The sequence below is a fragment of the Equus asinus genome, chromosome 8 (assembly GCF_041296235.1).
Source record: "Equus asinus isolate D_3611 breed Donkey chromosome 8, EquAss-T2T_v2, whole genome shotgun sequence".
Lineage (NCBI taxonomy): Eukaryota > Metazoa > Chordata > Mammalia > Perissodactyla > Equidae > Equus > Equus asinus.
In genome coordinates, this window is record NC_091797.1 from 51,790,429 (window position 1) to 51,806,123 (window position 15,695).

General features: G+C 39.7%; 1 protein-coding gene across 17 annotated transcripts in view; it reads right to left on the reverse strand.

Annotated features, from left to right (window-relative positions):
• RNF144B (ring finger protein 144B) overlaps positions 1–15,695 on the reverse strand; it is a 306,085-nt gene that overhangs the window by 136,232 nt on the left and 154,158 nt on the right. For 12 of the 17 annotated variants that reach the window (XM_070515596.1, XM_070515588.1, XM_070515584.1 and 9 more), the window contains 4 exons: positions 12,548–12,752; positions 10,306–10,450; positions 6,851–6,940; positions 5,599–5,689 (listed from right to left, as the gene is read on the reverse strand). In XM_070515596.1, the coding sequence (XP_070371697.1) occupies positions 5,599–5,689; positions 6,851–6,940; positions 10,306–10,450; positions 12,548–12,752 (531 nt within the window). Of the gene's footprint in view, positions 1–1,835; positions 5,690–6,850; positions 6,941–10,305; positions 10,451–12,547; positions 12,753–15,695 lie in introns of those variants that run through there. The other 5 variants (XM_044773173.2, XM_044773175.2, XM_070515590.1 and 2 more) reach the window with 1 other exon arrangement.

Below are 15,695 nucleotides of genomic sequence, written 5' to 3' on the forward strand. Positions count from 1 at the left end.
AACTGATTTATTTAATGAAAGGCCACAAATACAAATTAGAGTACAAGTTAGTAATGTTAATCGGAAAGGATTTGGATCCAAGTTAATTGCTTTGAGTCTTGATTGTAAACATTAAAAGGAAGCTGTGAGAATGTACTTTGTATTTGTGGGGAAGAGGCGAACACTGGTTTCTGGAGTAAGTATACAGATCCAGCTATAATTCTAGTTCCCAAATTAGCAAGGTGGATACACACCACCTAGTTATTTCTCTAATGAAGCATCTTCCGTCTCCTGCCCTCTTCCTCTAGCTGAAGCCCAGGGAGTGACTGGGGTTGATCTCAGGGGTGGCCATCTGCCCTACGCATGTTGTCAGACACACTAACACACCAACTCTCAATGATTTTTTGAAATAATAAATTATTCTCTTACATACACCTCCACTGATACAGAGAATTGAGAGAAGAATACATTTTCTTGGGACTCACAAAAACTGAGAGTGAAGGAAAGCTCAGAATTACTGACTAATGAAAGAGCATGAAAGTACTTTCAAGGAGTCTGGCATTCTTTTTCTGGCTGCCACTCATCAGTAGTATGACCCCTGGCAAGGCATGAACACAAAACCATTGCTTTCTCTATGAAATGGATCTAATGTCTGCTCCATTTATCTCATAGGATTGTTCTGAAAAACTCCTTAAAAAGCATATGTAAAAATATATAAATAAAACATAATTTTCATTAACTATTTGAAGAAATTTCTTTCTTTCTCATAACGTAGAGTTGGATACTTTCTTTGGAGTCTAAAGAAAAACTAGATTATCTAACAAGTGAAAATAATTGAATTACAGAAAAACCTAATTATAATTCTCCTCCAAATTCACTAGGTTCATAATTTACATTGCAATGAGTTTGCTGCTTAGGGCATTGATTAAAATCACTGCTGTATAAAATGGTTCATTCAATAATTCTTTGGGAATGCAAATTCAAGTTCAGCCAACAATAAGTACATTTCCAAAGTGAAATAATGTTGACATTCTAGGAGATGATTAAGCAAATTAAGAAACCACATAACCCCAGAATGTTTTTAAACGATCTTATTGATTTCTTCAAAACTGAATTAGAAAATGAAATTTGAATTATGAGTCAATTATTAACCTTCATACTCAGGTATCACATTAAAAGCATGTAACATTCAATAAAAAGACATCAACATCAGCACAGGAATGTGAGCTTTCAGTTTTGCAGAAACAGATGTTCCAGTTGTTAGCCAACTCCTGGCACTCTACTTTAGGAGAGTCCTGCCTTGAGTATATTGGTATTCAAATTCAAATGGAAATGACCTTAAGTTAACACTCTAATGTAAATCCTTTCTTCAAATATCATAACAAGGAAACACATTCCTCTAATAGACTTGTGGAAGGTCAGAACTGACCTCAGAGAGCACAGAGTCCAACTCTTACTTTACAGAACTAGTGGCTTTGATGCCTGCCAGCATTTTTTACTAGAAGGGTCAAAGACCTAAATTGTTATTTTTCATTTTTTAGGAGGAAGATTAGCCCTGAGCTAACATCCACCACAGATCCTCCTCTTTTTACTGAGGAAGATTGGCCCTGAGCTAACCTCTATGCCCATCTTCCTCTACTTTATCTGTGGGACACATGCCACAGCATGGCTTGACAAGCAGTGCGTAGGTCTGTGCCTGGGATCCGAACCAGTGAATACCGGGCGACTGAAGTGGAGTGCATGAACTTAACTGCCACGCCACTGGGCTGGCCTTGATTATTTCTCTGGATAATGATCAATGCCTGTGCAATGGCAGTGTGGAATATCACACGCACAACAAGAAAGTCTGCAACAAGTGAAGACATTACACTTGCTTCCATTTATTTTTAAGAAACAAGGTAGCAAGAGTTATTTCCATAAATGATATTGCAGACTTGGGTATTTTTTGTCAATTCTGAACCTCGGATTTAATAGCGACTTGGCTCCTGAATGGTAAAATTGAACATGACTAGAAACATGCAACACAACAAAAGTTAACACACTTGATTTCCTGCTCCACATTTATTGGGGCTAGAGAGACTAAAACTGTTATTTTCCTCTCACATAACTGCAAAAATATAATACAACAGCAATTTCTTAAATACATAACAAAACTTTCTGGATCATGATTTCAACATGAGATGTTAATAGCCTATAGATATCAATTGTGACAGCTTGATAAAATGTCATTCATCTAAGGCATTCTGAAATTGTCTTTAAAGTTACACATATGTACATGATTCTATATACACAAAGGCATCCATTCATGAACAGAAAGTCTTTTAGAAACACTGTGTAGGGAAGGCTAGAGTAACACACATTTAGATTCTGAATAATGTTTAGGAGACAATTTGGGGTTCCAAGCAACAGTCATTTACGTTCAAATGAACATGTAGATTTTCAAACCTGGATAGATAAGATTTTTTGATGCAGGCTACAAGAAAATTCACACTGTGAATTACTCATTTTCCAAAGGCCTCTCTCAAAATGGAGATTTCAAGTCTGGAGCAAATATCCATGGCATGAACAAATAGGATGCCTAAGATTCTAAAATTTGCTTCCATATGGCTTTCCTTCTCACCTCCCTACCTAACAACGGGAGAAAAACTCCTGCAGCGGCTAGAGGCTGTGCCATTACATCCAATGACGTTTCTGGATGGGGGGTTATTACATCTAGATTCCAGTTTGGTGAAGGATTTTTGATTTATATTTCAAGCACACTAAACCACTCTAAACATAAAAAGATTTCTGCCACCCATCCAAACATTATTATGTAGACCCATATTTCTTCCTAGTAAGGAAAGAGAATCACTAGGAAAGGTTAAAGCTGACAAACAGAGGAAGGAGACAGATTAAACTCTTTTGCTCACCAATTATCCAAAATGCAAACATCAGTTTCTGTTATCAAAGTGGTCAGCTCTCTCCTTTATAAACAAAATCTCTAGATGCGCTTGAATCTCGCCCTTTGATGTACCAGAGAGAGATCTGGGTTTAATCTGCCAACCTGTTGATTCCGACCACCTCACACAGGCCAATTCATTTAGCTATTTAAGGAAAAAGTCAACATTTTTCAGGCACTTTGCAACATTTAAAAACTTAAATTATTTAAGTTATTTAAAGTCTACTTGACAAACAACCCTCACTCCCCTATCCCCCATGAAAAAGTAGCTAATTCTGTTACAATATCTCTGTGAGAAGATAAGTTCCTTCCGTTTCGCCAAGGAAATAGCAGAGATGTTTCCTTCCATCTTTACTCCACATTCAGGAGCTCTGCCTCTGAAAACACAGCATTTTAGGTTTCTTGAAATCAGTCCCTGTTTAAAGATTCTTTGTGAAACCAAGCTCAGAAAGTTTACTAGTGGAGGCGTACACTGCCACTACTGACATTCTTGAGACAAAAATTCAATTTCGGTTGAGTTCCTGTGATCCCCTGAGCAGTTATAAATGCCCTTTACTATAAGGAGGCAGTGTAAGACAAAGCAAATTCTTCAAATACATGTACATTTGTATTCATCCTAATATGAAATACATTGATAGAAGAGGGTACTGATTTTTTTTTTCTGAAGTGTTTAGAGCTTTGAAGGAAAATAAAGACATTTAACATTGAGAAATTTCTAATAAATGATTAAAAATGTTTTTGGTTGGTTGCCATTCAAAAGTTTTCCCAGAGTTCTCATCTATGTTCTGTACAAACTGGAAATAAAAATGTACACAACCAACAGCTGTACTATACATGTATCAGATATCAATATGTACGTGTGAATTAAAGTTCCTTAAATATACACATCCCCATTTAGGATACATTCCATTACATAGGAAAAGCATCATTCTTTAATAATAGGTCCGGAATAGCAGCAATTTAATAATCTAGTTACCCAGTTACCTCAGAAAGTATAGGTCCTGATAGTTCCTGACGGGATGTCCCTGACTTCAAGGAGAGCTCTCTATCAACAGTTTTATGTTCTCATGAAGCACCAGGATACACTGTTAATAGCAATTATGGAATCCTGTCACTGGAGAAAAAGTTACTGTCTTTTCAAAACTCATTTATTCAAAATCTAACTAAAGGTGTGATGGGAAAAGTAAGTCACAATGAGGTGATACAAATCCAAACTGTTTATGATACATAAAGCATTTACATTTTACTTCTTACATATTTTTTGTTGTTGTTTTATCAGTGCCTCGTTCATACGGAAAGTATTCAGATTGCCCTAACAGATGCTGAAAGAGCAATACAAAACTTTGCTGAGAGCTGCTCTGAATTGTTTGAAAATACGTAAACTTGATTATCAATTAGTGTTTTTACAAACTGAGACAGCATGATATCGTTCTAAGTATTGTTTTAAAAGAGTTATGTTTATGAATCTATACTTTTGGGTAAGTTATGAACTTGCAACCAAAATTTACATATATAATACGCAAAAAATCTTTAGGGTGATTTATATTAAACCATATTAGTGATAGAGGGAAAGATAGAATGGCTTTTACGTAAACCTTTATTTTGTGTGTACTACTGGGTATATCCATGCCTGTCCAATGGATAGAAATTCTAGATAGGCAGCAAGTACACAGATTTTAGATGTACATATGGACTTTCGTGTTCACTTTTGGTGTGTACTTTTAGGTCCAATTCTAGATCTGTTGGGTGTATGAACACAGAGCTCAAGAAAGGTCTCTGTTATCTATGACGAAGTTTTGAACCTTGCCACTCTACCCAGACTTCTTATAAAACAATCTTGTAGACCGCAGCTACTGGCTTTAAGAGAAGAGTTTATCACCTTAAAAATGTTACATTTGCCAAGGGAGAGAGACTAAATCAGACCATATTGTTTTACATGCTGCAACCCTTTTACTGGGAAGGGACAACTCCCTCCGCACAGCAGTTTTCTCCTGCTTGAAGCTGAGATCACACGAGGAGAAAACCATTGTGTTTCTGCCAAGTCACTGTGGGAATGCTGGGAAAGCACACCCGGTAGCTGGCAGAGGCAGAGCCACCATATTGACTCCTAAGATAAGCAGCCTGCTTTATAGCTCTCATGAGAATTCTCCCTTAGACAGTCTTATCCCTTCCTCTCCTACGTGGGAGCTTTCCCCCATGTTTCTCATGGTGGTCAACACAGGATATACTGGCTTCTCAGTTGTAATGTATGTTGCCAACCATGGCAACACATTTATTATACTGAATATTCACTCAGGCTCCTTGAATTTGGCTCGGAGTTGAACAGTCCAGTGCGATCCTTCAGATGATAAAATGTTGACGTGTTAGTTCCTCCTCAGCACCTCCAAAGCTTCAACATGCTCCAGAGACACAGCCTGGACTGTAGAACCCGGTTCTCTTTACACAGGAACATACACACTAGTGCTTGGCCTTTTCTGATACTGAAGGCAGGCAGACAAGTTCAAGGTCTGGACACAGAGGCACTTCCAAAGTTTGGCAAGGAGAAGGAGGTGAGTTCACTAAGTGGGGTTTTATCACTGTGCTGTCTCGTATAACCCAGACATCTGTGGCACATGACATGAACAGAAATCTTTAGGTTGTGGATGGGTCATGCTTTTTCTTCTTGCCCCGACAGGACTTACAGACACAGCAGATTATACACGGGGAAGCCAGGAGCAGCAAGGGTGAAGTCACCAAGGCAATGATGCCCAATCCCACAAGAATCCCGACCACCTGGAAATGTAGAAGAAAAACCTATTTTAGCAGTTAAATCTTCCTCTATGTAGACTATACCATCAGCTATAGACTGGATGTTTCTGTCTCCCCAAAATTCATATGTTGAAACTCTAATACCCTATATAATGATGTTTAGAAATGGGGGCCTTTGGGAGGTAATTAGGACACAAGGGTGGAGACCAAATGATGGGATTACTGTCCTTATAAGAAGACACACCAGAAAGCTTGCTTCTTCTCTCTCTGCTTTCTGCCATGTGAGGATACAGTGAGAAGAGCTTCATCTGTAAATGAAGAGAGTCCTCACCAGAACCCAACCATATTGGCACCCTGATTTCAGATATCCAATCTCCAGAACTGTGAGAAATAAATTCCTGTTGTTTAAGCCACCCAGACTATGGTAATTTCTTATAGCAGAACTGACCAAGAGGCCATCTCACACACAAAAAACAGTTATAATTATGGGCCCCTTTAGTCAGTGCCCAGCAATGCTCTAAACTGGATATAAACCAGGGAGATACCAAGCACTAAATCAAAGATGAGAAGAACAACCCAAATGCTAAATCAGGTTCTGGTGCAAGCTCAGAATAATCGTGAATTGTTGGTGTTGGCTCTCTCTCTACCTGAGTTTCCTCAACAGTCTCATAGGTATGTTAATAATGATTACTAGGCTATTAACACTGACTCCCTCAAAAGGAGCATGGCCTTTAATAAATATGAAACACTATTAAAAATAAACCAGACTCCCTTTGAACCTTCCACATAAACACACAATGGTATGTACAGACAGATCTAAGCCCCAGCAGGGGCTCAAAGGATTTTAGAGCCTTGCCTTTCACAGCAAATATGCCTTAAAGGGCTTTAGGAAAGTCATTCTAGCATTTTTTCAGGAGGAAAGAACATCTGCCTTCATTCTGCAGGTCACTGTTAATTACTTGGCTCCTCTGGTGCCCTGCCCCCCTACTTATCCCCAAGGGGATTGCGCTCATGAATTAACTTCTGGCAGTTGCTCCATTACTTTCCCTAGCCCTGCCCCAGAACTCCCCAGAACCTCCCAGGCTGGGATGGGTAGGTAGGGAATAGAGAGGGGAGGATGAGTGGTGGGCTTTTTAAGCCATCATAAGTCTGGTTTATTTCATGCTCCTTTTGGGGTCAGGGTACCTGTGTTCGATTCCACATCACTGAGGCTCTTGAGTGGCCGAGCTTATTCCTACATGGCCCTTTGTCATAATGTCTGAGGAAAATGTCATTCTGAAAAACAGAGAGAGGTTTCAGTAAACATGCAATTTTGAACTGAAAGATGGACACTAATGACATCAGATCACCTTAGTGGAAGCAAAGGCTCTTTCTGGTGATATTAATGACGGCCTATGGAATTCCAAGCCTGTAATCTTAATCAGTAGTTTTATAAATCATCAAGTGAAAACAGATCATAATCAACAAGGCTCTTGATTGAGTCTAAAAAAGATTAATGACCTGACCAACTATTTTCAAAAGGTAGCTCTAACAAACAGTGCAATACGGAATGAGAGGACCATGAGCCAGGCAGCTAAAAGGCTATTGCAGTAAAGCAAGTGAGACAAAATGCCAGTGGCTGAGATGGAGAAGAGGAAAACACAGTCATGAGATATTAAGAAGGTAACTTACTAGATGGGAAGGAGGGAGAAGAAATCACAGAGGAGGGGAAAGCCACTGGGTAGGAGGCAGTGGCTTTGTTGAGAGAAGTGACAACATAGAGATGGAGTTGGTTGGGAAGATGATGACCACAGTTTAGATATGTTGAACTTGAAAGAGATTTGAGACATTCAAGCAGTACTGTTCAAAAAACTTCTGGATTTTGGAAAAAAGACTCGGGAATAAGTGTACATGAGGTGGAAGAAATCACAGAAGTAGATGAGATTACCCAGGGAGAGAGTATAGACTGAGAAGCAAAGAGGCTGTTGAAAACAAACGTTTAAAAATGGGTCAAGGGAGAGCCTGGAAAGGAAACTGAGAAGTGGCCAGAAACAGAATAGAAACCAGAAGAGATGGTATCACTGAAACAGAGGTGGTCAAGATTCAAAGGCAGCAGAGAATTTAGGTAAGATGAGGATTGAAGGATCCATTGGATTTTATCCAAAAGAAATCACTCAAAGCCTTGGAAGGGTGTGACTAGGTGGCAATCTGAGTATATTACAATGATTGGAGGTAAGTAAGTGTCAACAACTAGATGTGATTATGCTTTTTTGAGATGCGTGGCGCCAAAATGAAGGAGAGAAATAGAATGGTAGAAGGCGAAAGACCGAGGCTTGAGAAAAGTGTTACTCATTTTTAAATGGGACACTTGAATGTGTGGATATGCTAGAGTGGAGAGTAAAGAGCGGAAGTTGAAGTCACAGGAGAGAGAAGAGATAACTGAGGGACAAGTCTCTGAGGTTCCCAAAGCAGAAGACTGAAAATACCTCATCCTCTAAACAGCAGGGATGAGGACCAAGGCAGGAACAAACTCAGTGCCACAGCCAAACTCAAAATCACTGTGGTGTCTGTCTCAGGCTGGGCTTTTGGACAGTCGCTCTTCTCCTAGGCCCATGCTCTAAAACTTTCCTATAAACAAAGATCAACACCTCCATCTGACATCGAACACTCGTCTACAGAAAAACATCATTACCAACAGGCCAATACCCCCGGGTAAAAACCGAGAAAATGAGATCTCAAAAAACAATGACCAGAAAAAGATGTAGACATTTAACATCTGCTCCATTTCATCTCGAGACCAGAGCAGCACAAGTGACAGAACAATGTGTTCCTTGCAACACCATACCCCAAACATATTTCAGCCAAGGGATGGAGCGATCTGGTGCACATATTTACTCCCTTCACTCTTGCCTCCTAAAGAGAACCTCATGGGCTCGGCCTCATTGTGGATACGAACCCAATTAATATTCTGATTAAACCTGAAGGAAAACAAAAAAGATTTCTTTCATTTGTAAAGCATGAGGGGTGTACAATCAGTCATATCCTCATCCAGAATACCACTCATTTGGAACGATGAGAGGTCTCAAATATCAAACATAATTGTAATTCAAGGGGTTATGATAAACAAATTTTTTTTAAAGAATGAAAACATTTCTTTCAACCTGCGTTGCTGAGCTTCTGGGGCCTAAAATGTCAATTTTCTTCTCCTCAGTTTATGCCTCTTCTTGAAACACTGACATCAAGCTGATTAAGCTTCTTGCTCCTGGATATCATCTTAAACAGCTTAACTCATTTTCAGGTAAAAGTCAGGCATGTGGTGGCCAGGATGCATCCCATATTAACCACACGCTCACTCGCTGAGGGTGTATGATACCAAAGCACGACACAAATTATTTATCGAATTGAGGCAAACTAAGCAACTAAAATGAAAAGCTGAGAAGAGAGTGGTCATTCAACCATGACTGAGGATTTACACTGATATGGACATATTTTAAAGGTCCAAATTGCCAAAATAGGGAATATCTACAAATAACTTATGCTACCCCAAACTTTAAAACATTAGAATTGAAAACCATAGATTTCTCACCAATCCTTCACACTACCTTTTAACTCTGAGGTTACCACTAGCCTTAGCACAGGACTGAATGAAACTGCACCTGAACTTGAGAAGACATGCTTCCTGAAGGGTGAGGAAAAAGAATAATCAGACTACACCCCTTTATCTGGGAAGGGGAGCTTGACAATACAGTAGCAATACCGCTGTCAGGCCAAACAACGAGATGGTTATTTAAGAGTCACCATTGCCTTGAACGGCTTTTTTCTTAAATTTAAAAAAAGGAAAACAACTTAATTGTGGTAGGCAGAATAATTGGTCCTGTAAAGATGCCCATGGCCTATCCTCCAAAACTTGTGAATATGTTACCTTACATGGCAAAAAGGATTTTGCAAATGTGATTAAATCAAAACCCTGAGATGGGGAAGAGTATCTTGTATTATCCGTTGGGCCTGATCAAATCACATGGGTCCTTAAAGGCAGAGAAGCTTCCTGGCTGTCATGTCAGAGGGAATGACTCTGGAAGCTATGACTATGGAAGAAGAGTGAGAGAGATGCGATGTTGCTGCCTTTGAAGATGGAGAAAGAGGCCACAAGCCAAGGAATGTAGGAAGCCTCTAGGAGCTGGAAAAGGCAAAGAAATGGATTCTCCCCCAGAGGCTCCAGAAAGAATGCAGCCCTGAGGACACCTTGATATTAATCCAGTGAGACCCATGTCATGTCAGACTTCTTACGTACAGAACCAAAGGTAATAAATTTGTGCTGTTTTAAGCCACAAGTTTGTGGTAAATTGTTATAATAGCAATGTAAAACTAACACACTAATAGCCCTTTACATACTAGAATGAGGGAATGACCAAAAAGCAGGAAATGTCCTAAAACAAAAGTTTGTCTTTACAACTAAGGTGACACATCTAAGGTAATCAGGGAGAGGTTTTATAGATATCTAAAACAGCAGGCTCAGAAAGTCTCATTAAGAGAAACAAATTTCTTTTGCAGGACAAAAATAGCCTCAATGTTTTAAAAGGAAAGCCTGTAGGATACTGGCTTCTGCACAGATCCGATATGGAGAAAGACCATCAGAGAAGACTCTTCCAAGGGGAACTTACGTCCAGGTTCTGGAGACAGTACCAGCAGAATGTGTGCTTGCAGTTCTTGCACATCATCTGAGCGCAGCCTTCGTTGCGTTCAATATAAACTCGGCAAACCGGGCATTGCTTAATGGGGGCTTCTGCATCTGTCCCGAAGAGGGCCCTAGAAACAAAACGGATGAAAATTATAGGGTGGGGATTGAGAACGCTGCCTGACTTTTTAAAAAGCTAGGACCACAAGGGTGTACACTAACCAGAGCTGTGGGAAGAGCGGGCTGACTCTAATTAATTAAATAGTTAAAGAATGCCCTTCTGGACTCAACTTTATGGTCAACTGAATTCCCAGCTCCCCTGATGGGTGGGTAGTGAACTCTTCGTTATTGCTGCTTAATTCACTTCTGAGGAAAAGGGTGGAGGTAAAAATAGAAGAGATACAGATTATTAGTGGTTCAGATAACTCAAAATAAAAAAGAACCCTAATTTATTTATCATTGGCTTTGCGTGAATAATATAATTGTATTTTCCACAGCTGATTTAACTCATTGTTTTGCCAAATTATTATTTTATTCCCTGAGCACACACTGCCTGAATAAAAAGTACAAGAAGTCTGTTGTACAGCATAAAAACTAGCTCAGGACCTAAGGGGCATAGATGATCTAATGACCTGTCCAAATACAGTCATGCACCATATAATGACATTTCGGTCAATGACGGACTGCGTGTGTGACAGTGGTCCCATAAGATTAGTACCATATAGCCTAGGTGTATAGTATGCTACACCATCTAGGTTTGTGTAAGTACACTCTATGATGTTCACACAATGACTAAATTGCCTAACGACATATTTCTCAGAATGTATCCCCTTCAAGCAACGAGTGACAGTCAACAAATAGAGGAGGCTGGGGGAGTCAATAATCAATTCTATAATACAAATGCCCAATTTCATTGAAAAGACCTGTTGCAAACAGATGAATAGGCCAGCACAGTCTCACAGCCTAAAGGAGAACAGAAAATAGGCGAACAAATTGGGGTGAAAAGGAGGGCCTGGTGAGCCATAGCACTGGGTCGCACTTTAGTTCATCAAAACCACCACTCAGCACACACAGACATCAGGCTCGCAAAGTATTGTCAAATCTACAATGGTATTTGGTACTCACAATAACCTTATATAGCAGTGGGACAGTTACTATTCTAATCCTCCCTTTTTTTCAAATAGAGAAACAGACTCATAGAGGCTGAGTGACTTGCAGGACATCACACAGATACCAAGTATTAATGTTAGAACTCAATCCTCTCTCCTGTGGGATCTTTACGTTGTCCTGTGATACCTGAAGACCTTACTGCCATGGCAGGGGGAACGTACAAAGCACTAGCTAAGAGGGCACGTGCCTGCCACGTGTATTAGAGCTTTTTTTCCTCTTGATTTGTTTGGTCTGAGATTCAAGCACAGTCTCACAGCCAGGTAGCATTACTGCTCCTGAAGAATGGTTCTACACACTCTGAGGGCGCTGGGTGATTAAGCCAACTGGACTATAACACTGGTATTTCTGTTCTTGCCGCTGCAGAACAGCCATAGCCTCAAGCAAAGCAAGGGATCAAACACAAAGGTCTCTCACTCTGGGCCCTGCTGTTGCCATAAAACCCTCCATACTGGAAGGTAACAGATTTAATTGCCTCTCATCGTAACAAATCTCAACCTTGGCACCATCTTTTCAGAGCATAAACGTATTGAGAGATAAGCTCTTTTTCTCAAGCACCTATAAATTTAGCACTGTGCTACACTGAAGGGCTATTGCTTCTATTGCTGTGTTCTCTCTGATATGATTGGCACACCTCAGAAGCCGACACTTTAGTCACGTAAGAAAATAATCTCTGCACCACTCTGCAAGCAGGAAGAACGAGGTATGTCCATAGGAGATGGTTATGGCACCTGAGCAAATTGCTCTGGACAAGCCATGACTTCCTACTGAGAATCAGCAGACCATGTGCCTCTCTACCTAAAGAGAAATCAAAACTCATAGAAACCCTAACTTCGGCAGTATCTGGAAGATTCTCTGGTGGTAAATAACTAAAATCCTTTAGAAATGCTTTTTGGTTATTCTTTGTTAACAGCTTACCAATTCGGAGACACTTCACAGGAAAGTTCTGTAGGAAATAACTAATCTCTAAATTCCATCTCAAGATAACTTCTCCATGCAACATCTTTGGGGTTTCTAAGAAAACTAGTGAGTAATCCCAAAGACAAAGTCTCTTTTCTTACCCATGCTCTGTTGGCAGGACGATAGGTTGACTCTCTCTACAGGAGACCTCTGCATGCCAGACATCCTTGCAACATGAGCAGAACTTCAGGTGGCAAGAAGGGCACTCCACCAGCACAGGCTGTCCTGGCTCACTTGATGCAACGGGGCACACTGTCTGACAGTCTGCGACGGGACACCATGTTCGGTAGGGGTCCAGGTGAACTTCTAAAGCATAAAGAAACAAAATGTGATGGTCTATCTATCTTCCATTCAAGCCTGAGGCTTTCTCCCCTTCAATTATACTTGTATAGGCTAACACCTATGGAAGCTTAGTACAACCAATGGTGGTGATTTCTACTATTGGTCTTCGTATGGATGCAAACTTACAAGGTCACCCAGCCCTGCCACATTTCTCAAGTAGGTACTAATGGAATAGGCCACCATGACTTCATGAATAGATAAGGAACATTCTCACCAACCAAAATTTGCAATTCTTTTGGAATATTTCTCACCTTCCAGCACTCATAACAGGCAAAAGTCTCTAGTCAATTCTACTATTATTTTAGGTACTAGCTTGGAGGAAAATTGGGCTGGAAGGCCCTACCAAAGCAAAAGAAAAACAAAATTCACAAAACATTTTGTGCTTTCAGGCACTGAAAAATAGGTAGTGAGGTTTCTTCTGTCGTTCAGAGGGAAACTAAAGATCAAGGAAGAATCAAGCAGTTTAGGGACCAAACAATGTCTGGTGTCGCTTAGCCAAGAAGTCAGATTAGCTGCCAATAAATATTCTAGTTAGGGACAATTTGTAAAAGACCTACATGATCTAAAAACAAACGGTAAGAACTTTCACAATCCATAAAATGACTGTCAGTCGTATACTGCATTGGCTCAATTCATGCGGCATGCAGGAAAGAAGACACGGTTGGGGGGTGGACAACTGTCTTTCTATTCAAGTGTGTATAAATCTTGTTCAGTTTTCCATTTTCTATTCAACAACAGACTCTGTGTTCTTGTCATCCAATATGACCTTTAAGGGAACATATCATGTGAAAAATGATGTTATTTGAGGGGTAGAGTAGCCCTTTTTTCTCTGAACTAATGTATTTTGCAAAGTTTGAACTGATGAGATTCTAGCCTTAAATATCCTAAGGCTTGCGATTCTTAGAAATTTCGGGGGAGCAAGCAAACAAACCCAAAGGGTAGTACAAAGAACAAATGAAGGTATTAAATATGAGCTTAGTTTTAAAGGTAATAATTTTACAAATTCAGTATCAGGGAAAAAATGTCTGAATTGTTCTAGTAAACACCATCTCCATTAACGTCTCACCTAGAAAACGCAACAATTGGATCTAAGCTTATTATGGGTTTTCATTCAAAAAGAGCATCCTTAAACATACTGTCTTATCTAATCACTCTGGGGAGCAGGGGTTAGGTAACGATGGGCTAAATATAACCAGAGAAAGGGAAGCCTATGATTCACAGATCCTCAGACCCTAAGAGAGACAGACCCTCTAAGATCCCTAAAACTCTGAGACAGGCTAGTTAGAAAGTCAAGGGGAGAGTGACACACATATGCCCCAAGGTCTTAACCTTTTATTTCCTACACCATTTATATTTTCTTCCAAACTCTTCTAACTGCTTCACAAATACTAAGCCCAAAGATCTGAAGCCTAGTATGTAACTTAGAGCTAAGGGCTCCCACATCAAATATCTACCTACCATCCATTCTGCATCACAGATCTTTTAAAAGTGTGATGATAAAGAAGGGAAAGGAAAGGAAAGGACAGTTAAGACACATATTATAGTTAAAATTTATGGCATCACTACTGATCACCTTAAAAAGATACAAGGATGCAACTTGTCCTCATAACTCCAATCAATTAAAATTATTTGGTAGATGTTCTGACTTGCTTGTTCCTACCAACTTATTTCAGGTATCTGGAATGGCACAATAGATACAGAAACAGTAAATATGGGAGCAACTATAGATTTCGATGAATTCCTATAAAGAAAGGACCTTAGTATGCAGTGTGGCTATGACACAAGAGTCCAAAGGAAAAGCAAAGGAAGAGTCTGAGCCACAGAAAACAGTGATCTTTTGAACTTTTCCCTACTATGACAGTACATAAATGACCATGTACACGAGAGTAGAGGAAGGGGAAGAAGAGAGACATTATAGCTTCCTACTTATTTCTTTCACTAGAAGTCTTGTTCTTTAGGGATAGCTTATAGAGTTTAACTAACACCAAAAGTGGAGTTACTGTGAGATAGATTTTGACTCTATCCAGAAATGAAATTGGCTACTCTAGCGAACTCTACTCTACTCAATATCTATCCCAACTCCTTTCAACTCTCCTCACTGAGAAGACTTGTCTATCTCTATAGAGGTGGAACATTCCAGAAATTTGCTTTCTCGGCCTTCCTTGCAGCTGAGGCTTGGGCATGTGACATAATTCTGGCCAATGGGAGGAAAGGGAAAGTCCACCAGGGGGCTTCTGGAATAGGACGTCCTCCTTGATACACAGGGAAGAAACACCCTTTGGTCTTTCTGCCTCTGAACACAGCTGTGTGAAGTTATGATGCTTGGGCCATGACAACAATCCTGGAACTCTGAGTGAAAGCCAAGTGAGTTAGAGAAGTTGAGCTGCTAAATCAACCAAACCTGGGACAGCTTACCTCTGGACTTCCTGTGTGAGAGGTAATTCAATGCCCTCGCTGTTTTCTGTTCCTTGAAGCTAAAAGCATCTTCGTTGAAGAGGTTACCTCTAGTAATAGTGAGCAAATCCCCAGTTCAAACAAGGACTGCTCCTCTCATGTGGCAGATATTTTATAAAGAGGATTAAAGCACCATGTCCAAGAGGACCTTTAAAGTCTTTTCCAACCCACTGATTTTATCATTCTATATTCTAAATCCATGAGGCACATGGAAATGTCTGTATATAAATAGAAATAAAATATATACCACATACATTAGCCTGTAGAAAACCTTATCAACCATAACAAAAATTTATTTTTATTATTCATTAACTTTTTTAAAAAGTTAACACACTATTCCAGATCAATAAGGTTTTTATGTATGTTTAGTAGACAAATAATGTACATCCATATAGTTAAACACAATGGAGCTTTAAAAAAATAAGGTAAATCAATGTGACAATATGGAGAGAT